The sequence below is a fragment of the Homalodisca vitripennis genome, unplaced genomic scaffold (genome assembly GCF_021130785.1).
Source record: "Homalodisca vitripennis isolate AUS2020 unplaced genomic scaffold, UT_GWSS_2.1 ScUCBcl_335;HRSCAF=2099, whole genome shotgun sequence".
NCBI lineage: Eukaryota > Metazoa > Arthropoda > Insecta > Hemiptera > Cicadellidae > Homalodisca > Homalodisca vitripennis.
In genome coordinates this window covers 105,530-132,210 of record NW_025776448.1, presented here as the reverse complement: position 1 = coordinate 132,210, position 26,681 = coordinate 105,530, and the positions used below count along the sequence as shown (strand labels likewise).

Genomic DNA, 26,681 nt, shown 5'->3' with positions numbered 1-26,681 from the left:
AATGCTGCAATTTAAAAAATGTTTTAAAATTGATCCTATTATTATACTTTGGCGCTTTCCTCAATTAAGATCTGCTAATCTTTACTTCTTCTAATTTGTAAAAGAGTATGACAAATTTAGTGATGACAAACATTAATTTACATAATCCTTTAGTGACTAGTGAGCGCACTATTATAGAACACTAATTAGAGCTATGTTATACAAAAACCATTTTGTTTCAGTTCAACTATGTAGTACTTAACATAATAAACAATTACAACAATCATAAATTACACCTACCACAGAATCTAGTAGTCACCATGAAAAATATTAAGATGGTATGCTTTGGGCCACGTGCTTCTAATGTAGAATACTTGGACTACGATACCAGGAGGCATCGTACTAGTTTACTTGGACTATAGATTGAACTTGGATTGGTAAACTGTTGTCATTAAACTATTGTCTTTTTCCCTAAATTAGTTCCTACACGTTTACAGGGGCTTTTTTCATAAAACAAATACAACCACACACACACACGCGCAAGCACGCACCCACCCACACACACCTCTTTCAAGTGTGAATACAAAACACAATAAAAAATTAATGTCAAAATAATTATATGTATCATATGAGGTAGATAGTATTTTAGTTTATTGAGTAACATAAATTATCGTAACATTTTGAGTAAAAGATAATTAATTTGCCTTTTAATTTAACTTACAGGACACACGTCTACATTGGCATTAAGAACACAAGATTATCTCCTGCATATTGATACCTTTAATTTTTAAATTTCAGTACAAATATAGATAAAAAGGAAACATTATAAAGGTTTCAGCCCATATGGGTTAGGATTTATTTTCAAATGGTGATTTCCAGTACAAAGATAGCTAAACAATGAAAAATAAGTTTTTTTTTCTTGAGAATTAGTTATTATGTTTCTACAAGGTCCTCTTTTGAGTGCAAAAGAGGAAACACTAAAGTTTCTCACCTGTGTTCTTCAATTGTAGTAAAAACATACCTCCACTGACAAAATTCTTTTAAGATTTCTCGTCTGTGCATGTTAATTAATGTATAATTTGTAATACATGGATATATTCACAACAATCCCTTAAGGCCATGTCACACTGCCGTGGCGTCGCGTCCGTCCAACTGCGGATGGATTTTTAAAATAATCGCTAACCATGTTGTCAAATAGGACAAGTCACACTGACATAACCGACGTGGCGCAACGTTCGTCGCGTCGGCCACCGTCTGCTGCGCTACGCGGCTGGAGCGATCCTTGGCCGACGTCGGCGATGCTACGAAGGCTCGCGCATGCGCATAAAGCACCTCCCCAACCCCCTCACCGGAGCACCGCGCGCTCTTGCCACTGCCAACTCCTTTTATTTTATATTTTTAATAATTTGTTTAAAAAACCCTTGCGCGAAGCTCTAAAACAGCCCGACACTCCAGGATGAAATGACCGCCAGTTCTAGGGTTAATGAATACTCTGGTGTCATGTTTATATGCAATCAACTTATTTGTTATTTTTCATATTATGTTTGATCTATAACAAAATTAAATATGCCTTATTTTAAAAACATAAAGACTTATTACAAAACTGAAAACATCAACACAAAAATTAAAAAATAATCCTTTCAAGTGCATCTTATATATAAAAACCAATATTTTTAAAGAGGTATATCAAAGTATTAAATGCCCTAATTACTAAGTTCATAATAGAAATAGTATTGCATGTAATAATGAAAATATAATTTTGATAATAATAATTATTAATGAATACGCTCCAGAACAATAAATTAATTTTGTAGACCTATAACAAACTATTCATTCCACTATCAGTGTATAACTAAACAAATTCAAAGTAGTTGAAATGCATAAGCAACTCCTAGAAAGACGTGGCGTTGGCCGCGGACGCGTGTCTGGTAGTTTGACGGGACTCGAGACCGTCGCGGCATACGCGGACGTTCATACTATGGATGGACGGACGCGACGCCACGGCAGTGTGACATGGCCTTTACATACTCGTAGTTTTTTCATTTGTGTGTTTTAACAAATGTCTCTTCAATGAGCCACTTTCAGTACAAGCATAGTTGCACAGGGAACAAGTAAAAGGTTTTTCACCTGTGTGTTTTAACAAATGTCTCTTCAATGAGCCACTATAAGTACAAGCATAGTTGCACAGGGAACAAGTAAAAGGTTTTTCACCTGTGTGTTTTAACAAATGTCTCTTCAATGCGCCACTTTCAGTACAAGCATAGTTGCACAGGGAACAAGTAAAAGGTTTTTCACCTGTGTGTTTTAACAAATGTCTCTTCAATGAGCCACTATAAGTACAAGCATAGTTGCACAGGGAACAAGTAAAAGGTTTTTCACCTGTGTGTTTAAATATATGTTTCTTCATGTCATAATTTTGTGCAGAAGCGTAGCTGCACAGGGGACAAGTAAAAGGTTTTTCACCTGTGTGTTTTAACAAATGCCTCTTCAATGAGCCACTATAAGTACAAGCATAGTTGCACAGGGAACAAGTAAAAGGTTTTTCACCTGTGTGTTTAAATATATGTTTCTTCATGTCATAATTTTGTGCAGAAGCGTAGCTGCACAGGAAACACTTATACGGTTTTTCTCCTGTGTGAGTTAACATATGGCTCTTCAGGGTATGACTTCTAGAACTAGCATAACTACACACGGAGCACTTATACGGTTTCTCACCTGTGTGAGTTAATATATGAGTCTTCAAATCACTATTTGAAGTACAGGCATAGTTACAGAGGGGGCACTTACAAGGCTTTTCGCCTGTGTGAGTTAACATGTGTTTCTTCAAGGCACTGTTTCTAGAAGTAGCATATCTACACATTGAACATGTATAAGGTTTTACACATGTGTGAGTTAATATATGTTTCTTCAAGTTACTATTTCTAGTACAAGAATAGCTACAAAGTGAACACTCATATGGGTTTTCACTTTGGGTTGCCATTTATTCCTCCAGTGGCACTCATGTACAAGTATAGCTGCAAAGAGAACAGTTTTATTTCCTTCTTTACTTGTAGCCTAGCCACAATGTGTAAAAGTGTACATTTTTGCCAATACTATGAATCTATAATAAATAATTTGGCTAATCATAATAAATCACTTTTGCATGGAATATAAACTAAATGAAAACCAATGTTAATAATATTTATAATTTAAAATTTTACTTGTTACACAACTTTTTATAGCATACATAATTCTATTTTGTCTAAATGAGTTATAAACAAACACCATTCACTAATAGATATTTAATGCAAATACCAAGTATTATCTAATAGCAAATAAATGAGCCAATATTCTGATCACAGAAAAGTCTATCGTGGAAGCAAATTGCATTAGGAAAATCTGATGTACATCACTTATGTTTAATGAAAAATTAAACACTTGTAACATTTTGATTTGCATGATGCACACATGATAAATAAATTAATTGTGTCCTCAGTTATAACTGCTTCCAACAGCTATGACATTGAATCTGAAACAAAGAACAAACTTATACTAAAAGTTTTATTTCATAATTTAGTGGAGTAGAGTAAATTTCCCTGTACACATGCTCGTATAACTAAAACATTATTTACTTAACATTGTAAGATTTCCAAAGTGTAATGAACATTTTTATTTATTAATAATAAACTAGAATACTAATTTCTTATTGCTACAAGAGAGGCACAGGTATGTATTTCTCATTGTAATCAAATATCATTAACACAAGTTGGGATAGTCAATAACAATGAGTTGATGTCAAGCATCACATGTAATGGTTAAGACTACTTCCAATCGGACCACTGTTGTGCTCAAATACAAGAACCTGAGCACAAATCGCGTAGAGCTCACTGGTCACATGAAGATGACGCACAGTGGGGGTAGATAGCACTTATCCATGGCTAAAATTATACCTTCATCACATCAAAAACATGGTTTTTCATGAAATTCGAATGACTTATCCTTACCTTTCATGACAAACTGAAATGAATATGAAATGATATGAATATTTATATGATATATTTTCATACTATGATATGAATATAAACAAAAAGGTACTTATATTGATTAAAATAATTTTAGAAGGTAAAGAAGAACGTAAATGTGAACATAAAACATGAATATTTTAAACATTAAAGTGCCTAAACATTAATGCTTAAGTATCGATATTGTGATAGTTCTCATGGTTATTGAAAATCACAGGAGTAAATGAGACGTTGGTAAATTTACTATATGTTTCTAAATATATTTCATACACAAATAACTACAAAACACGTTTTAGCAAGAGATAATGTGTGTACTGCTGATCAGTTGTTGCCCACGAATAGATGCAGCAGATTCTCGACGATGATGCGCCAAAATATAGAACATACGAATTATACTTAAATATTAAGCACTTCGGTTGGTATCAGAATTGAGTGAAGATAGCCGCGGGATCAAATATCGGAATCGATCCATCCCTAATAAAAATATAAGACATTATAGAAATACATTCATAATCAACATGTTTTTCACGAGTCCAAAATGAATGCATAATTCACGCTTATTGTTCTCATATTTGGTGGCAGCTTTGGTTACAATCCTACGAAAGTATCATGACTCCGCATTTATCCCACTGCCGGCCAATATATGAAGAATACATCAGAAAGTTATCTCCTACGGAAGTGCGGTTAGTTTGAGATCTGTAGAATCATTTCGTCAGTAGACACATGTACAGAACAGTCACCTTCCATAGTTATTCTGCCCGTCCTCATGGCCTACTGGCCTGTGCGAGGATCTTATCAAACAGAAAACGAGGGAAAGTCGATGCAATACAATTCGAGGGTACTGATAAAAAGTACAAGGGTCACAGACAGGATTAGAACCTGCGCTGTCTCTAACTCAGACTCAAAGTCCAACTTCTAGACCTCTCGGCCATCGGCACGAGCCCTCAGAATACGAACATAGTTAACGTAATCAATTATCACAAAATATTGGCTCTTAAATATTTGGTGTTTGCCTTTAAATTAATGCAGGAATGGAATCACAATTATTCAACTTAGACAGTAAACTAAACACACGAAAAGTTAAGTTTAAGCCACAGCGTGTTCGATATATTATAGCTATGGACTACGAAATAACATGCCATTAGGCTCATCATACACGCTGGATTATATCGTTTCAACAGTTAAAATTATCGACCAACCGTTACGTGTGGGTGAAGAATGAATAGTTTTGATCGGAGGACTGAAGGGATTTCAGCTAGCCGCTGTCCATCCAATGCTGCTCTGACGACGAAAACTTATGTGCGTGGTGGATTTGGCCGGATGGCTGTCTGCAGACTGACAACATTATTACGTTGCTTTTACACTGGCAAGTACAGTTGCGAGAGAACTTGAGAATGTGAATAAGATAAGTAATTTTAATCGCGGGAACTTTGTACAGCATTATCGCTGGTTGTTGCGGGAGTCAGTACGAAGTCTGTTCTGTTCACACACGGATGTGATGTCTCAGCAATGTTTATAATTAATTAACGGCTGACACCTCTGTCCAATTCTTGCAAACAACTGTCCGGCGATACTGGTTGCGGCGCTCACAAGTTCTTGCGCCCGTTTGGACTAGCAATTTATTTTTACTGTCTGAGACAAAACTTGCGCAACTTTTTTCCAATTTAAAATCAGCTAGTTCAGTCAAGCTTTTGATATAACCGAGATAGCAAAACCTAACAAAACTTTCTTTTGTAATCTAGACACTCGTCCACAGACCAAACCGGGGCCTCGCCGAAATACGAAGCGGCGACTTAAAAAGTGTAATGTTTTTTTATTCCACTTACGGAGAACGCTCGACACTGATTACGAATGACGTAGACGGCAGGAGGTTACCACAGGGTGCCGCTGATCTGCCGCAAACTTCAGACATACATTTTCTCCTGCCGCTCAGTTCTCAGGTAATTCTGTCATTGCTATCCATCAGAACCATCAGGACCTAAACGTCCCTTCTCGACTGTACTTGTTGATCACACTAATACATTAAATTTAGTTTGAAAAATCATATGCATATTTGAGTATGGATTAAATTAGTAATTACACAATTTTAGGGGATTAACAACATATTTTTCAGTGTGAAGTCATTGTGTTGATTTTTAATAAAGAAATTGATATTTACATGTGATCAAGTTACCAAATTAGTGCAGTAATTGAAGCGAAAAATACGGTCTTACCTCCGAATTTTTTTACTGTGAACCGATTTGCATGAAATTTTGGAATTAGGCTCATCTTACCCTTAACTTCAAAAGTGAAAATGATCTGAACTCCGCCTATTATTTTAAGGGGCGTAAACAACCCCTTAATGGAAAAATTGACATCGAGTCATTTTATCGCTAGAAAACATGTCTAATAGTAAGTGGTGAAATTGTAAAGTGTTTTCTAACACAATTACCTCATATTAAAATCATTTTCAACCCCTTGAAAATCGTACAACCCTTGCAAACAACCCCTAAATTGAAAGAATCACAAAAAATTCTTTGGTACGACATAAAAAGATGTAAGTATAGAGTAAGTAATAGTTTATATTCTCTATAATAATTATCAAATTTTTAACCCCCTTTCAACCCTTGAAAACTACCCCTTGATAAAAAATTGTTAAAATTTGTTTTATAAAATGAAAAGGATTTAAATATTATTCCAAACTCTCGAAAATGGTTATCGTATTCTTAAGCTTTTCTACCCTTAAAACTACCCCTAAATTAAAACAGGAAATATATATGATTACATATTTAAAAATAATTTAATTTAGAGTAAAAAATTGCCATTTATTGAATAAAATATTTACAAATTATATAAAATTCACTCAAATGTGTTATATATACATATAAGAACGTTGGTATGTATTCATGCCTGTTTCCAAAATATATGAGCCATATTGTGTATATATATACACATTACAATAGTTTTGGGTTTCTATTATACTGCATACTTTCACATTGCTCCAAATATTCACACAAAGAAATTTTCAGTTACTAAGTAGAAAAAAATATGATAAGTTTTTGGACCCTAACTCCTTCAATTTTCATGCTATCACAACTTATAAAAAACCATTGTAAAGGTAATTAAGATAGCTACAACATCCTTTATTGCAATATATAGTAAGAAACCTTTTTCTCAAACAGTGAAGGGTTAAAGGGCTTAAGAGAGGCTGTGATTGCGCTGCCACACGCTCTTTAAACAATCATATCTCCGTCAATTTTTGTTTGACAGAAAAAGCAAAAAAAACAAATTGTTTGTCAGAAAAATACCTAAATTTTTCATCCTTACACTTTTCTACGTATCTGTCGTTATTTTTGAGATTTATGAAAAAGTTGTTTTTTTTATTTGAACTTGTTTTAAAACGTGACTTTTTTTAAAAAGATGTCCTGAAGCAGCCAAACTGATACAATCTATCAAACTCTTCATAATAAAGTTAATTCTAGGCGGAATACGATTAATTTTAACTTTAGTGGAAATGGCACTTATGAAACCCATTGATTTAAAAGAAAAAAGCACTAGATGCTCCTCTTATTTGCAATACAGCTCACTTATTTTACGTGCAAAAGACTTTTAATAGTGCTCATTTTAAAGCTTATTTCAAGCACTACAAAACCCTTTTTTTATTAGAATGCCTAAAATGCATCTGCTCGCCACTAGATGGCATTGACCACATCGATTAAATTTTAGAAAAAATACAAAACGGCTTTGATCTTAATATTGCACTTAGAATACTTTATAAAAAACCACATTGTTCATTTTTTCACTTGCTACAATTTTGTTTTTTATAAAATTTTCGATAAAACGTATATTTTTGCAGATATTTGCAAAAAAACCGACGAAAAACATGAAAAATTGCGAATTTTCAATTGCCAATAACTTGAAAAAAGTATTGGATTTTTCGAAAATCTTTATAGATGATTTTTTGCTTAAAATAAGGGCTTCTATCGGTATTCGAGGTTATTTTGAAAAACAAAAAATCACCCCCGAGAAGGGGTGGCAACCACCCCCAGGGTTGTGGAGTACAAATCATTTTCACTTTTGAAGTTAAGGGTAAGATGAACCTAATTCCAAAATTATATGCAATTCGGTTCACGGTAAAAAAATTCGGAGCAATAATGCTTCAATGACTGCACTAAATGTTTTATAAATCGATTATATGTATTGTACATACAAAATTACGAAGTTATGGTTTGCGTTAGTTCCGCAATGATTATCTAGAAAATTATTGTATCAACCTCAATTTCTAACAATATATTACAGTGTAAATCTTTTTAATTGCATATGTAAGAAAAGCTGGTGTTTGAAAGAAGACATGACCAAAAAATGAAACAGATAATGTAATTTACTGAATTTATAATTTGTTATATATCATATTAAAATTATTTTTAATGTTAAAACATATTACTAAGTTTTTAATAACATTTTAGATGATTATAAGGGTTACAAAATAATATGATATAACAAAAAGTTTTTAAATATAAAATAAAGCAATGTAGCCCTCTGTACATATCTACTATTTGTTATTGGCTTACTGATATAGGTCGGTATGTACATAATTATTATAGATAAAAAAGTTAAATTACCAGAGCCCTTATGTAAAGCGCTTTTCAATTTATCTGATGGTACCTGTGAATGGTACACAGTGTGCAACAGGTACAAGTGTGCTCTTCAATATTTTGTATAAACTTAGTGGTTTTTTAGAACTGCCGAGGAAGTGTTTTACATCAAAGTGTAGTGTTTACAACCAGCTTCAAGTGTATGTGAGTAGTTTTAATAAAATCTGTGAATTAAATAAGATAAGGACAATTTAATCAAAGTTTTTTCATGGAAATACAAGAATATTAATTGAATACAGATAAAGAATGATCAGAGATAAGACATCCTGACCTCTGGACTGTAAACTGAGCTGAGCTAGGACTGGGCCTGAACAGGTATCACTGCCAACTGTCAACTACACCCAACTTTGTTTACAAACAAACTCACATCCTTGGAAGGGAACTATTTATTCTACCACTAGCTTTAATAATTTCATACAGTTATTGAATTTGCTATTATTTATTTATTATTATTTACTTTTTTTTTTTAACTGTGTTTCAAATATGACAAATAAAAAACAATTTTTTTGGGAAGTGTACAAGGGACATAAAGAGAGCTAAGTCCATATTATGTAGGGGAGCATGCTATAAATGGTTTCATTTTAAATGTACTTCCTTCAGTAATGATGAGTACAACAAAATCTACAAAACCAAAGAAAAATGGTACTGTGAGTCATACTTATCTTCTGATATAGCTGAAGAACTTGACTTGGAAACAAGTTTAATAGAAATAGATGTTACTCAGGAACTCGAGAATCAAATGGAAATTATAAACACCTTGAATGAAGATTTGAGGCAAGCACAGGAAGAAATACAAAAACTCAAAAACCATAGTGTACAGTTAGAATCCTTAGTTTTGCAAAAAGAAGAAATTATAATAAATTTAGAGAGAAAAATAAAGGAACAAAATCTTATAATTAAGGAGCCTCATTTGCCAAGTTTACCAACACGAGATAGAGAACAATTACATGTTAGTCTTCCACTGTTTCATTCAACTCCAGAAAAAAGGTACACCAGGGTTGGAAAAAGAGCATGGAGTTCTAAAAAAAAACCAAAATGTTGCTCCTCCATCAGTTGCAAACACTAAGAAATGTACAAAATACATAATATGAAAAAGAGCTACATAAATGATTAAATTCAAATTTTAATAAAGTAACTCAAAACCGTTTTGAAGTTCTTTTATCTCAAGAAAAGGATGAAAAAGAAGGTGAACTAAAAGAAAACACTTCTGATGATGAGAGACCTGGCAAAAATAAGATTCTCCTCTGCGCTGATAGTCATTGTTGAAATTTAGCCTGGCATCTGAACAACATACACTCCCTAACTGAATATGAAGCGGTGGGTTTTATAAATTCCGGAGGGAGATCAAAGCAAATTTTGAAGAAAAAGAATATTGAAGGGGAAAATTTAAACAAAAAAGACATTTTGGTACTCATGTGTGGGTCAAATGACATTGCTGGAAATGAGGCTGAAGAGGCTCTGTCAAACATATCTGACACATTGGACAACACAAAAAACACCAATGTCGTTCTGGTTGATCTGCCGACGCGATACGACTTGGTAAACTGGTCTTGTGTGAATCGAGCTGTATCAAGGACTAATCTGCGCTTGAAGGAGTTAGGCCAGAAATACTCACACGCTACAGTGGTTGATGTGAGTAAAGCAGAGAGACACTTCCATACTCGTCACGGCCAACATCTCAACACCCGAGGGAAACAGTGGTTAGCAAAGCTGATAGCTGAAAAAATTCAACAAATCACAACAAGTGAGGCAGAGACATTCCAGCAACTCAGCAGTCAAGACAGCAAGTAGAAGAAGATCTTTCCTCTTCAAGAAGTACTGCGTCGGAAAACTGCCAACCATTGCAGCTGGGCAAGCATCCATGTCAGACTACAGCGACAATAAATCCTTAAATATTTTTCATTTAAACATTCGATCCATTAGAAATAAGTTAGATTTGTTGGATTTATTTTTAAGTAGTTTGAATTGTCATATTGTAACACTAAGTGAGCACTGGCTTTATACTGAGGAAGCCTCCATGTATGTTCCATATGGTTTTAAGATAGGAAATATTAGTTGTAGGAAAATGTCACTAGGAGGAGGAAGTGTTATATTTGTCAAGCAGGATGTTGATTTCAAGACTATTGATGTGGATAGTTTTTGTATCGAAAGAACCATTGAAGCGACAGCAGTGATTCTGTCTAGGGAAAACCTTGCCATAGTTACAGCCTGTCAATAAACAATAGAAAAGGCATGATTGACGATAATGATGATGGTATTCTTCCAGTTATATGCACTGAAATCGATTGTATAGATGAATATGAAGATTTTTATTCTTTCCCCAGGGATAGTACACTTACTCATTTAAATGTGTTCCATTCAAATATTAGAAGCTTTTCAAAAATTTTTTGCGATTTATCAGTGTATTTAAGTTTATTAGTAGACAGGTTAGATGTTATAGTTTTTACAGAATGTTGGCTGGGGGAAGGAGAGGAGGGGTGAATATAGATGGGTTTGACCTTGTACTGACGGACAAAAGACGGAACCAGAACGACGGTGTAATTGTATATGTAAACAAACGCTTATCAGTGACAGCATCACAAATAACCTTAGGAGACGTATACGGAATTTCACTTGACTTTACTTACTATAATAAGCGCTTTAACTTTTTAGCAATATAGAACTTTTGATAGTGATGTAAACAGTTTTATTGAAGCTCTCGACAACTATTATATGAACTTAGAACACAACAAAAAATGCATTATGCTGGGAGACATCAACATAGACCTTTTTACAAATAACGACATTTTAGATAAATACTTGAACTGCCTCACTGGCCACGGACTGGTAGCTACAATGTGTGGACAGAGCTACTCGGGTGACAGATCACAGCACGACCTGCTTGGACCATATCTTTGTGAGATACGACGACTGGCGGAGTGTGCGGGCAGCAGTACTACAGACCACTGTCACAGACCACTACAGCACCGCACTTAGTATCACACTCGGCAGTACTGCCCAAGACACCCCCTCACTGCCCATCACGTACACAGACCGAGCACTGTTCACCGACAATCTTACTAATACTCACTGGGAACCTGTACTGAACTGCTGTGATACAGATGAGTGTGCAAATAGTTTTGCTCATATTGTTTCAGGTGCATTATCAAGTTCAAAAAAACAAATTAAAAATCCTGTTACACGTAAGAAAAAACTCAAGCCATGGATTTCAACCGACCTAATAAGCACTATACGGGAAAGAGATAAAATAAGCAAAATTCTTAAAAAGCAACCTTTTAATTGTGAATTACGAAACCAATTTAAAAACCTTTTTTTTCATCTGTTGGTAAAAAGTTAGCAGACGATATCATTGTAAGTGGGAACCCAGTGGTGAGAGACTCTGACTTTAGATTGAACACGGACTTCACAATACACACTGTGACTGAACAAGAGGTTGCACGGCAAATCACTGGACTGAGAGGAGGATCCGCACCTGGATGGGATGGGGTTTCGGCGGACCTGATAAGGTCTAATATGCATATTATTTTGCAGCCTTTAACACACATAATTAATTTAAGCATATCAACTGGCGTATTTCCCCAAAAATTCAAATTGGCTAAAATTTACCCCCTTTATAAATCAAATTGTTTTACCGACAAAAGCAACTACCGCCCTATTTCATTGTTAAGCGTGTTTTCCAAAGTTTTAGAACGTATAGTGAAGAATCAGCTAGTCTCATATTTACAAAACAACAATATATTGAGTGTGTGCCAATATGGATTTAGATCAGACAAGAATATTAATGATGTATTGTTTGACGTAAATAAGGAATTGAACGACAATATCTCAAAAAATAATAGGTGTTTACTCATATTTTTAGATTTGAAAAAAGCGTTTGACTCAGTTGATCGCACAATCTTGCTACAAAAAATGGAAATGATAGGAATCCGCGGTACTGCTCTAGCATGGTTCACTAGTTACTTGAATGACAGGAACCAGGTTGTGTCTATATGCGGAGCAACTAGCGATCCACAAAGTGTAGACTACGGGGTAATACAAGGCAGCACATTAGGTCCAATTTTGTTTCTAATATATATCAACAATATTGCAAAAATTCAGTTACAAGGCAAACTTTTTCTGTTCGCAGATGACAGTTTAATATTTATTTCAGGAAGAAGGTGGCTAGAAGCACAGGCCAAGGCATTGAGCGATTTGATGAGTATAAAACAGTGGTTGGATCAAAATATTCTGTCATTAAACATCTTAAAAACAAAATTTATGCCTATTTCTTTAAGCATTAACTCAGAATGCCCATTCAATGAATTGAAAATTCATAATTGTGGAACTTACACAAATGTAATATGTGATTGTAAGAGTATAGAGAGTGTAGTGTCCTATAAGTATTTAGGTGTGGCTTTTCGATCATCGTTTAAAGTGGACGGAACATGTAGCTTATTTACAAAAAAAAGTCAGAAAATACATTTATGCATTCAGAAGATTAAGTGATATTTTAAGTGACAAAGAAATTAAAACTGCGTATTTTGCTTACGTACAGTCTGTATTATCATTTGGAAACATTGCATGGGGAGGAGCTCGAAAATCGGTCCTTGAACCTCTTTTATTTATTCAAAAAAGTATTTTAAAAGCAGGGTTTAGGAAAAGTAAGAGATATCCAACTTACAATCTTTTTCATGAAACATCAATTCTTTCCTTACGCCAGTTGTATATAAAAAGTATATTAATAAACATATATAAACATTTTTCTACAATTTTCTCTTTAACGTCACATTCTTATAATACCAGGCACTCTAATAGAGTGGGGATCTCTGTTATACCATTAATTAAGTCATATTCAAATACTAACTCATTTTATATATCTCAGACCTTATTTAGAAATATATGCAACAAATTTAGTAATTTTTCTTTATTCGAAACCTTGTCTATTGAAATATTCAAACATAAAGTTACAAGTTTTCTACTGCATATTGGACTTGAGGAGGCCGAGACCTTGTTACTGTCCGGGTGTGAGCGGTCATGACCATTCTCGTACAAACTGTTTGCTCATGATTATGGTTTACCTACGACTAACTGCTACAGTAGACATTACTGAATACTACATTGTCCCCCCCCCATCATTCCCATCTTCGGCTGTGGACTTGAAAAATAACCTGTTGACAGGTACTGGAATGCACTGATGGCGATGAACGTTGTACTAATGGAGATACCTTTGGTTAGAGATATATCAGTGCTACATTCCTGGGAGATAAGTTTGTAAATACATATTAGGTATTAATAATACGACTCTAGCCTACGCACAGGCTGCTTGCCCATGTAGGCTAATTTCCAAACAATATTTTTAATACTTTTAGTTATTTATTGTACATACATTTATTATCAATGTATATATTAATACTAATTGTAATAGTATTGTAATTATACAGGAAATAAACTTTCTTTCATTTCATTTCACAGCTTACAGACCACCAGATTCTAATATGGACATTTTTCTTAAGTCTTTGGACACACTTTTAACTTTTCTGTACAAAAAATATAAAAATTCAAAAATTGTTTTAACAGCAGATTTTAACATAAATATTGTAAAGAAATCATATAAAACAAATTCTTTTTTAAATGTTTTAAGATCTTGTAACCTGTACTGTCTGAATCAAGAAGCAACTAGAGGTAAAGCATGTATAGGCAATATTGCCACAAATGTATCTAGAAAACATGTTGACTGTATAGTTGTAGAACCCCACTTTATCGGATCACGCAGGGATTTTGGCAAAGTTTGATTTTTTTAACCCAAAATTAAATGGTAATAAGGAAGTAAAATATGTTAGAAACCTTTCATATAATGCCACTTTAAATCTTAGGGAAAATTTAAAAGCTGTAGACTGGTCACATACATTTGGCAATTTTTCAGAGGTTGATCAAGCCTGTGATTACTTTATTACTAATGTGACAAACTCTCTCAATGAGTTTTGTAAAGTGAAGCAGATTAAAACTAACGCTTTGAAAATCCCACACCATAAATGGTTTACATCAGAGTTAAGAAAATTTAGAGAGTTTGTGGTTGGCCTTTAAGATAGGTTCAAAAGTAGCAAGGGTACACTTAATGAAAATTACCATAAGAAGGAATATTTAGGAGCTTTAAAAGAGTACAGGTCCAAAATTAGGCAAGAAAAAATAAAGTCAAATGAAAACTATATACAAAATGCCACAAATAAATGTAAAGCAGCTAGGAATGTAATAAAAGCAGAAACTAACTCTGGCAATAACAATAAGTATGATCAGGCAGCAGGCATACAATGTGATACATTTAATGACTATTTTGTTAATTTAGTAAGTAATCTAGATATAGGTAGTGGTTTAAACACTGGTGTATTGGAAAACAATACAATAGAACTTACAAATAATTATTACGTCTTGAATTCTAAAAGGGTAATAGAGATCTTTAGTTGGAAAAAAAATTGTAGATAGTGACATTTTAAAATTAGTATCAAACTTGAGATCATCAAGGAGTGAGGACTATTACGGGATATCTAACAAAGTGGTAAAGGACATCATAGACATAATTTTAAGACCTCTCACCTTTATTTTTAATATGATTCTGGAACAAGGTAAATATCCTAACCCAATTTCCTTGATACCAATATTTAGTAAAATTTTAGAAGGGTGTAAAAAAATGCAACTAAATCTTTTCTTTGTACAAAATAATTTGTTCTGCGATCAACAATTTGGATTCATCTCTGGACGTAGTACTGTAAAAGCTGTAGAAAGAGTAGTGGAAAGTTATAGAGAGCAGATGGTTGTACAAGGGCAAGACAAATCTAATTTTAGAGAAATAAAAGTGGGTGTCCCGCAAGGTTCAGTGTTAGGACCTTTACTCTTCGTTATTGCCATCAATGACTTAGCTTTTAATACACTGTATACAACAATATTCTACGCTGAGGATACCACTCTCTTAAATTTTGATCAAAATCTTGATGAACTTGTTACGTTAGAAAACCAGGCAGTTAAAAGGGCATTAGATTGGTTTGAGGCTAATAAACTTATGGTAAACAACAGCAAAACTGAAAAAATCATTTTCTCTTTGAATCACACAATATATATAAAGACATTAAGCCTGTAAAGCTTTTGGGAATGTATCTAGGTTAAGCTGGGATTATCACATTGAAGAACTGTGTAAAAAACTGGCAAGGGTAACCTATCTTTTGAGAAGGTTAAAAAAACTGTGTATCAAGAAATATGCTAATTATGGCCTACTATGCATTTTTTCAATCTCATTTGCTTTATGGCATAACCCTATGGGGTAACTCTTGTAACTCCAAAAAAGTTTTTGTATGGCAAAAAAAAGCAATTAGGATAATAAAAATTTTGAACCTAGGGCGTCATGTGTAGAAATTTTTAAAGAACTAGAAGTAATGACCCTTTATAATTTATATATATTGCTGTTTAACTAGTGTTAAAGAGAGTCTTGAGTTGTTTAAAGTACGACAGGAAGTACATAAATATCCAACTAGATCAAATTATTTCTTAGAATTGCCTCAAATAAAATTAGAGAAAACCAATAGAAGTCACATTAAAATTAAACTTAAATTTTTTTAACAAATTACCTGAAAAGGCATGGGACTGTACCCCTGCAAAGTTTTAAACAAATAACAGAAAGGTGGTTTAAACAAAATGTTTTTTATTCAGTGAATGATTTTTTTGAATTGTGATATTAGTAGCCTAAGATTTTAAATTATTTATTAATTTATTTATGATATTTTTAATTGTGTGTAGATTCAACTTTTAAACCTTACATTAACTTTAGTAAATCATTTATGTACATAGTTTAGTTTATTTATTGACTCATATTTATTCAATTGACTTACATGAAAAATATGTGCCTAATATGTATTTTTTAAGGTTTATATGCTGTGATCATTGTAAATAGTTAGCTATGACTTTGTCAATTGCATTTCTATGGACTGCCTAATGACAATAAAAACCTTGAATCTTGAATCTGAGCTTGAATTTAGGTAACAATGTACTATTCTAAAAACTAAATAAAATAAAAATAAAGTTCCAACAGTAGCATTTACAGCAACATTATATTAGTTCAGTGGTTTGAGACAGTTTTTCTATAGGTGAACCGCTAATAAAGAAACCTGTGCAGAAGCAAATATTTGAGCAGCACAGCGCAGAAGGGGCCCCCCTCCGGCGGGGGGGGAGTGGTGAGTGGGCGGAGCATCTTCTTGTCAGCTGTTTAAATCTTGTCTTGCTCGCGCCATATTGTTTATACTGCAGTTACTTACTTGGACCGTTCAATTCGAACGAGTCAGTCAGGTGAACGAGTGATCCGGGTCGGAGTATTTCAAAAGACCCGTTCACTTTGAAAGTTTTGTTCAATTTGGCCTGGCAACTGAATAAATTTGATACTTGTTCCAAATCAGGTAAAATGAAAAATGAAATGAAAATGGTTTATTTTCTTAAAAATAGTACAGTAAAACACATAGCCTATACACGTTTTGCAACAAACGTAAGCAAATATATACAATGTCTGAAATCATGTATCAGAGTGTAACAATACGGTACTTATACGTAGTTAATTATTTCTTATTATAATAAACCTTACATTAATTCTATTTAATTCAATTAAAATTTGAAATAAGAAGAGTAGTATAACCGGGATGAGCCTATATGGGCCTAGGACCTGTGCGTAGGCTCTGGTCGTGAATATTGGAACTCAAAACTAATAATAGAACAAATAATATAAGTAAAAAATAGTAGTTTAGTAATTTTTTATATTATTAATGGTTTTTTCTTATTTTTGAAAGCAAGTTTTTATCCACTACCGGCTTGCTAGACCTGACATAGCTTCACCAGAGCCCCGTTAGCCGTCTCTTTGAGCCGTTGCCCGTCCCTCACGACGAGGACGAGGGGTTGGACTTAGAGGGACGTGGATGAAGGTGGATGAAGAGGAGACCTGGAAGGATAGACTAAAGTGGAGGAGGCTGTGTACGACGACGACCCGTGAGAACGGAAACGTCTGACGATGATGATGATGATGATTAATGGTTTTAGAATTTATTTTTAATCCGGCTGGATGGCAATGACAACAGTGACCACGCAGGCAATTGATGAGTCACATTGATAATGATACGTAACCGAGTATAAATCTAGTTTTGCTGCACTGTCGTATGAAGTATTAGTTATGGTAATTATAATGAAGGACAGACCGAATACAATAAATAGCGAGGAAGGGTTAGAAGTTCAGCGATAACAAGGGACTATAAGTATATATACTTCTTCGCCATCTAACAATAGTAACCCATCCTTCACGCGTTTTTAAACCAGTAAAGATTAGGTAATTGCAACACAGAAGCGAAGTTGTAACTCAAACACACGTTACAGTACAAAACTTGAGAAATGTAATACAAATTTGTTACACTGAATGTTTTTTTTAAATATAGAAACTGTAATGACGACTTGTTGCGAGTACCGTGTATTATGAGTATAAGTTCTCAACGCTAAAATAGTATGAAAATTAATGTATAAGTAAATAAGAATGGTTTTGATGACCAAATTTCTTATAGTCATTAGTTCTTCCTCGAAGAAAATTAATTCTAAAGAATATGTTGTAGGTACTCTAAAAGAACATTATTTTTAGTATTGTTTTTTGTTCAAAAATTAATGGCTCAAGAATAGTTTTGAAAGCAGCACCATGGACTATAATACCAAATGAAAGTTGGGATTGAACGAAAGCAAAATAGACCACTTTAATTTCCTTATCTGTGAGTACTTCTCGTAATTGTCTGAAGGCAAAAATGTACTTGCGGATTTTATTTGTCAAAAAATGAATGTGTTGTGATTTTTTTTAATATACTTGCAGGTATTGAATCGTGCCCAAGAGCGAAATTTCCTCTCAAACTGGATACGTAACGTATAACCTCTTGTAACAGTCCGTAAGTTAAAGATCGAATGAAGCCTATAAGATCTGTCTTTGAAAAAAATTGTTACATTTGAGCCATTAGAGTTCGCCAAGTTCTGACCCACATTAGTAAAGAATTTATTAAATTCGTTAGCTACTTCAAGCTTAATTTTGTCATTGAATAATTTGGTATTTGGCAAATATTTATTTAGGGAAGAAACTTTGTTAACCCCTCTACCAATCAATTTAATTAAACCCCCCCAAAACATATTTAAATCCCCATTAGCTTGGTCGAATTTATCACAAAAATAATATTTTTTAGTTGCTTTAAATTTCTGCTTAAAATGTTCCTGCAATTGACATAGCGGGTTTTAAGCTCCACATTAAATGGTTGCTTTTTCACTAATTTACGTAATTTATCTCTTTGTCTTATAGCATGGACTAAATCTGAAGTAATCCATGGTTTTAGCTTTTTTTGACCTCGTTTTAAATTTATTCGATTGTCTATTGAAATTGTAGTTGTAACGTAAAAACATTAACATTAGTGCTGTTAAAAATTGATTGCCAATTAGCATTTAAAAGGTTATCATGTGGTAACACATGGTCGATATAGGTGCGATATGCAGGGTCGATCTGAGAGGAAGCATTCTGTGTAGTAGTGTGCGTAATATTATTTTAATGACTCAACCTGGGTATTATGAAAAGTGGTGGTAACTTAATAGATTAAATGTTTAAAATGTGAAATAATCTTATTGTAAATCAAAGGCATATTAATCAACCAAGTCCATTGTTCTTAAATATTAACGTTTAAAATATTTAGTAATGCATATAGTAATATACAGTTAATTTTTGTTAATCATTTCTATTAATAATATATATTTACATTTACTAGATTCCTGAAACAATACATTTATTGTTATATATCTAACCATTCACTCTAAAATATGTTGTTTCTTCCTCTATCCGAACACATTTTTGCAAGCAGATCCTTTCGTTCACTTGGTCATTACATCCAGTCGTTCATTCGTTCATTTTGTTCAGTCAACACGATGACCGGTAAAACACGCTCTAGCGGGAAGGCTTAGTAACTCTGTACTGACCGGTTCAACTGAACGGGTCGCAGCAGTGAACGATACCGACTGAGCCGGATTAGTCAGCTGATTTTATTAGATTGAAATGGAGTGAGCGCCGAGCAGTGGTGGGGATGCTTGGAGGGGCGGCGGAGGGATATTTACCCCACCCTGCGTGAACTCAAATCAACCAAGGTTTTTTTGTTAGCGGTTTACCTATAGTACTTTGTTTTTTAAGCAGGCTGCATTAAAACTAGTCAGGACAAGGCATTAACAATTGTAAAAAGTAACAAGATTGTAACAAAATGTATACAATTTTAAAAAATTCCCTAAAAAATATATAAATCATTAATAGGTATAAAATTTAACAGTAAATATAAGATTTAACAACAAATACAAAATTTAACAATTAATATATCAAATTATACAAATTAGAAACAAATCATTTGCAGTGAGAAATTTCTCAACTGAATGAAATTGAGATGTTCAGAAACAATGGTAAAATTTGTGTGTAAATGTTTTTACAGGGTATTTAACCCGCGATTACTCCCGTGTTAGAAAATATCTAACATTTTTGCCATTTTTTTCATAAAAGTTGCAAAAATTTTTTAACAGTGCCGCCGCTTCTTCATTGCCTCCCTTAAGTATTCTGCTGCAATTTTTTTGAAGTTTTCCATCTCTTAAGTGGTGTCATGGTGCAGTGGAGGGGATAAAAGACCGCCGCACACATAGTGTTAATAGGAATCTAACACGCGAGTAATCATGTAAATCTTTATGTTTGTAAAATTCTAAGGGCGCGAGTAACTATGTGAGTGTCTTTTATTAGTTTTCTTTGGACACTAATACTGTAAATCTGATTCTTTTTTTGTGTATTCTTGTTGTGAGAAAGACGAGAATGAAGTTGTTGATGGAGATCCACATGGAAACGTTTCTGTGTCTGATGCAGAAAGTGAACACAGCAATCACGACACTGCTTCTGAACAAACGGGTGATGAGGAAGGTATAGAATCTATGGACATAGATAATGTTGACTAAGGTCATCAAGAACCAACCGAGCCTCAACCTGCTCCACAAATAAATTAACGTCAAAATGTCACTGTAGGCCATACTGTTGGAAAAGATGGCATTACATCTTGGCACAATCACAAGCCAACCTCTGCAACTACAAGAACTATTAGACAAAATGTAGTAACGAAACTGCCTGGTACCAAAAGTTTAGCCAAAAACAGTAAATCAGTTTTAGATAGTTGGAGACTTTTTTTCCCCGATGACGTACTGTAATTGAAAAAAATAGTCTGTTATATGAATCAAAGGTTACTTTTGATGTGTGATTCGTACACAAGAGGACAAAGAGATTGTCCTCAAACTGACGCCACTGAGCTATTAGCTGTAATAGGTATGTTGTACCTAATGGGTGTTAAAAAAGCTGGTCACTTACATGTTGAAGAATTGTGGCATACTGATGGAACTGCTCCTGATATTTTTGTGGCAACGATGTCTAAGAAACGGTTCCAAACGTTACTTCAAGCTCTTAGATTTGATGACATGAACACCCGAGATGAGAGACAAAGATCTATAATCTTGCTCCAATTCGTGATCTATTTGTCAAATTTGTAGAAAAGTGTCAAGGTTCCCATACAATAAGTGAATATGCAACCTTAGATGAGATGTTAGATGGATTTCGAGGGCATTGTAAGTTTCGCCAGTACATACCGAACATACCAGCAAGGTACGGGATTAGGATTTATGCTCTGGTAGATTCCCGTACCTTTTACACATACAATTTGGAAGTGTATACTGCCAAACAACCTTCGGGGCCATTTTATGTAGATAACGATGCAGCTAATTTTGTGAAGCGACTAATTGCACCTATAAGTAATTCTGGCCGAAACATCATAATGGACAACTATTTCACCGGAATCCCTCTTGAAAATTATCTTTTTGCGAACCATAGACTGACAGTAGTTGGTAACATCCGTAAAAACAAGCCTCAGTTGCCACCTCAGGCCACTTTCATCAAGGATCGTACAGTAAACAGCTCTCTATTTTTTATGGCAAATCCCCTAACAGGTGTCTTCTTGCTTCTTATGTGCCTAAAAAAAAACAAAAATGTGCTCATGATCTCTACAATGCACAAAGATTATACTATCAACGAAAGTTCTGGAGACCTCTGTAAAGCAGAGGTGATATCCTTTTACAACCTGACGAAAGGAGGAGTTGACGTAGACAGGATGAAGAGTGAGTACAGCATATCAAGAATCAGTCATCGGTGGCCTCTGACACTGTTTTGTTCAATGTTGAACATTGGTGGAATAAACGCACAGATCATCCTCAACAGCAACACTCAAGTGTCCATGATAAGAAGAAACTATCTTAAAGAACTTGCAACACAACTGACTAAACCGCATCTAGTCAGAAGAGCAATAGTACCAAACCTTTCTTACAAACTTCGTCAGAAAATAAGACGTGTTGCTCAACTTCCTCCACCTGACCCTACACCTCGTCAAGAAGGATAAAAGCCACGGTGTGTTTTCTGCCCTCTTCGAAAAAACAGATTCACACAACATCAGTGCAATGCCTGTGAGAAACCAATATGCAAAGAACACACGGCGAAGACTGTACTTAGCTGCCTAGAGTGCGAGAATGTAGAAGCAGACTCTGATTAGAAAGGCCCTGATTATGTTTACAACAGAAAGTTTTATTTTTATTATTATTGAAATCAAAGTATATTTTATTTCTAAGACTTTTAAAAACTACTTCCATAGTACTACTTCTTAAAACTACGTAATATTTACTTAAAGATAATTACGTTTTTAAAGTATTGTTTAACGTAATACAAAAAATATTTTTATTTTACATTTTAAACTAATATTTTATCATTAAAATAAGTTAATATGGTCTTTTTATACATTTATATTGCTGTGAAACATGTTCAATAAGTTCATTTTGTAACAAAATGGGTGTTTTTTTTTTAAACAAATTCTTATGTTAGAAAAACTGACACGCGCGAGTAGCAGCGGGTTAAGAATGAGATGCTCAAGTGAAAGTGACCATTTAACTTGCCCAATCTGTGAGAGTGAATTATTGTTTTATTTTTATTACGAGTGTTGTAGCTATGTACATCACTGGCAAGTCTTCCTAACTGTGGGTTTCTCATTATATATAAAGGAAGATAAAATATATAAAGGTTTATTACAGTTTGAATTCCCATCTTCACATACAGAGGTTAACAATGGTCTTGTACAACAGCCTTGCTCTAACAGCTTTTTTTGCAACAATAAAATTTTGTCTATTTTACTACAATTTCTCTATAGGACCAGGTCATATCTAATGATTGACTGAAAGTATGCGAAATAAGCAGTTTGAATATACTTTTCAGGGACTTTAATAACACTCATAATTCGGTTGTTTTCATTGAATGTTTTGATGAAATGAATAATTTGATACTACAATTAATTTAACTTAACACAAGCTTTCAACATCCTAATTATAGTAATGTGTAATATAAACAATAAACAAGAAGTAACTTTTGGAAATTTGTAAATGATGATGAATATGAGGAAATTGTGTGAGATATGCAATTGAAAGTGACCGTTCTTGGTGAGCATTAAAGAGAAGTTTGAGGAGTGGACTACCGACAGACTGTCTAGCAGACCATCTTCGTGACTGTACTGGAGGGAAGTGTGCCTGTTTGGGGAGAATCCTTTCCTCTACTTCACAAAAACGGTTACTCACTAATATCTGGGCAAGCTAAAAATACTGTAACATTTCTCTAATGTGTAGCCTAGGTCTAGGCAAAAGCTGGTATTGTTACTTTCATAATGTAATTGTTACATTTATTTTATTAAAAATTTGTAATGTATGTTTTTATGTATTATATTTCTTGTTGCCTACAATTGTATAATATCAAAATAGGATAATATATCTAATTGTTTGATAATAACAATCGACTAACGAATGTAGACCATTTGTTAGTTTCCACAAAAGTGGGTAAAGTAAACATTTACCTAGCAACAGTATAATAAGTGGCCAACACAATTGGATGATTATCGATTTTAAATATCGATACTATCGGATACGACATGTGACCTATAGATATTCATAATTAATCATTGCCAGCTTTCTTAAATTAGACTAGAGCGTCATTAACTGCTGTTGCTAGTAACGCCATTTCGAGCCGTTATTTCATTTATGTAGGAGAAGGCTAGTGATGACAAGAACAAAGGTGACGAATATATGAATATTGGCTCAAAATAATTTTATAAAAAAAACCAGTTTCAGAAGTGAGTGCATTGCCAATCATCTTACAGAGTGTAAGTATAAACGAGAAATTATGATTATTGGTGGTGATCCATTCAAGCATCTTTTAAATTCTATGAAACATGTCTACCCTAATTGTAATAGTTAGTACTACGCAGCTCAAGAGTACTTTAAATACAATTTAAAAAACAAATTCATTTCGTTTTGGACTACATACAAACATATAGCTTCTCTATATTAACATTTTTAAAGCCTAAAAGTTAATTGGTAATTCTAAGCAATATATGGGTCAACCTCGATTTTTCTCATATTACAATATAATGTTCCAATAGTCAATTAGAAAAGGAAATGACTAGAATTTCTTGCCGGAAAGCAGTTATAGGGAGCAGGCAAATCATATTACATTATAATGTTCCAATAGTCAATTAGAAAAGGAAATGACTAGAATTTCTTGCTGGAAAGCAGTTATAGGGAGCAGGCAACCGCGAGAATTACCTATTAGTGATCAGGGGCACTGACGTGATCTGGGCTTCAAATTTGGAACTACTCGAGTTAATTTTTTTTCTAAAAGAGCAAGCAGCGCGAAGCGCTGCGCAGCGGGCAAGCATCGTGCGTGATCTTCGTCTATACTGAATTGATTCAGGCCAAAGGAATGACACAGATTACTTTACCAGATTTTTACGGAGATTTTGTATTGGGCGGATTATATTGGTTTACTTTGCTTTCCGGCATGTAATTATGTGTTTAAAATTGTTTTACATACATTACCTACATTATATTGTAATATGTAATAACAATTTATCAAAAATTTTTAATACAAAAAAGGATCACGCACGATGCCTTGCCCGCTGCGCAGCGCTTCGCGCTGCTTGCTCTTTTAGAAAAAAAAAATTAACTCGAGTAGTTCCAAATTTGAAGCCCAGATCACGTCAGTGCCCCTGATCACTAATAGGTAACTCTAAGCAATATATGACCGTCTGGCAGTTACCTGCTCCCTGTAACTGCTTTCCGGCAAGAAATCCTAGTCATTTCCTTCTCTAATTGACTATTGGAACAATATATTGTAATATGAGAAAAATCGAGGTTGACCCATATATTGCTTAGAATTACCAGTTAATTTAATTCAACATCATCGTTCAAAATTTATTCAAAGTAAAAACGTGTATAAAACTAAATTCAAAATTAAAATCATGTTTTGTAAAAAAATAAGTATTAATTTGCAAATTATATTAATATTTATATATATATTAATTTTTAAGATTAAAAACTAGCCAAACCATATTGTTAAAAAAAATATCTAGCATAAATCTATTATCTTATTTGGTCTGACATTTTGTTTTCTGTCTTCTAGATGGTCATGAATATCGATGATTCCATATCATTTGATAATTAGGCTATCATCCCATTGTGTTGGTGGCCACTTATTATACTGTTACTTTAATTTTCTTCCAGAGCATTTTCTTTTGATTAACTAGCCTAATATAAACTGGATAAAGCTAGATCTTTATATCAAGCAAAAGCAGTAGAACTAGGCTACTAATATATTTAATGTTTTGTGTTTTAAGTTGAACATCCTTTGTAATGTATGTACATTAAACAAATTTAATCCCAAGACAGCCTAACAAACCATCTAAAACGGGGCCTCCAATATATAGTGAACAAATGGTCGGTTCTATGGTTAGAATGGCTCAATAATATCAAGGTAGCTAATGCGATAGAGTGGTACTCACAAGTCGCCTAGAACGTGTAAATTGATTCAATTTTACACATTTGTTGATTTGTAGTTATGTTCATTTTTATTCGATACGTCAGTCTTGGATGTGATTCTATCTCTATCATTCTATTTTCCATTATTTACCGCACCTGTCACTGAAACTGAAACAGCCTAAACATCTTTTTTTTCTTCTTCAAGTTTAGCTTCTTAGAGCAGGCTTCGTATGTCATGCAGCCTCGTTGTTCAATATTCTACAAGATTTTCCCTATTTTGTTAGTGGAATCGGGTGAAACAGATATGATTGTGTACTGTTAGTTCAAAGAGGATTGGGATTGTAAAATAATGGCAGGACGTGAATAGGATCAAGGTAGGGTTTACTGTCTTCATGGCCAGGGACCCGTCAGGCCAACTTCCTAACCCGAAAAGGTATGGGCCACGGATTGATTTTGTTAACACTCCCAAGAAAGGTAACATTAATGTTGATAGAATGGATGAAATAGTTTGTTTTTGTTTATGTCTTTCTTAATCGTAAAGAGAAAAGTGAGAAGTTCTTTATACATTGTTAAATCTGTTGTCTTCAAAATGTCTCTTATATCATAATCTCTGTTCCTGAACTTACCTGTAAATTCTTTACAACACTGACATCTAGCATATTCATAATTCGGGCACTGTAAAAAGATGTGATTTATACTTTCATTCACACCTAATGTGCAATTAAGACACAGAGGTGTGAAAAATAGTTTGATCATGAATAGCTTGCTGTTTACCTTTGCAAGTCCCACTCTCATCCGTGTGATCGTAATAATTTCTTTTCGTTTTAAATTATAATTCTGAAACCAAGGAATTGTTGATACCTTATCTACGATTTGCTTATACCACTGAGCTTTGGGGGTTAATTAAAAAAACATCCTGAAACTCTTTGAGACCCTTTCTTTTTTGGGCTATTTTAAAATCTTCTAGAGGAATGTTTGTATCAGCTGTACTTACACCAGAAAGTATGGCATCTCTCGTTATTTTGTCGACCGTTTCATTGTGTTCAAGTGAAATATGTCCTGGAATCCAAGTAAATGCAATATTCTTATTTGAAGCTAAGATTTCATAGACTATATTACTATTAACCGGTGTGCT

General features: G+C 33.9%; 1 protein-coding gene across 3 annotated transcripts; it reads right to left on the bottom strand.

Moving 5' to 3' along the window:
• Nucleotides 1-1,680: 1,680 nt before the first annotated feature.
• Nucleotides 1,681-25,749, bottom strand: LOC124370580 (zinc finger protein 596-like). Of its 3 annotated transcripts, XM_046828873.1 has the most exons (4): nucleotides 25,570-25,610; nucleotides 10,230-10,331; nucleotides 2,527-3,487; nucleotides 1,681-2,274 (listed from the first exon to the last, which is right to left on the bottom strand). In XM_046828873.1, exons 3-4 carry the CDS (start codon nucleotides 2,957-2,959, stop codon nucleotides 2,000-2,002), a joined length of 708 nt encoding a protein of 235 aa, XP_046684829.1. In that variant the 5' UTR covers nucleotides 2,960-3,487; nucleotides 10,230-10,331; nucleotides 25,570-25,610; the 3' UTR covers nucleotides 1,681-1,999. The 3 variants fall into 3 exon arrangements, with proteins under 3 accessions (XP_046684829.1, XP_046684827.1, XP_046684828.1); XM_046828871.1 differs by having other exon boundaries at nucleotides 1,681-3,487; XM_046828872.1 differs by lacking the exon at nucleotides 10,230-10,331 and having other exon boundaries at nucleotides 1,681-3,487; nucleotides 25,570-25,749.
• Between the last annotated feature and the right edge of the window lie 932 nt (nucleotides 25,750-26,681).

Coding starts and splice junctions, on each gene's coding strand:
- LOC124370580 (XM_046828872.1), bottom strand. CDS start 2,959: ATGGCAACCCAAAGTGAAAACCCATATGAGTGTTCACTTTGTAGCTAT.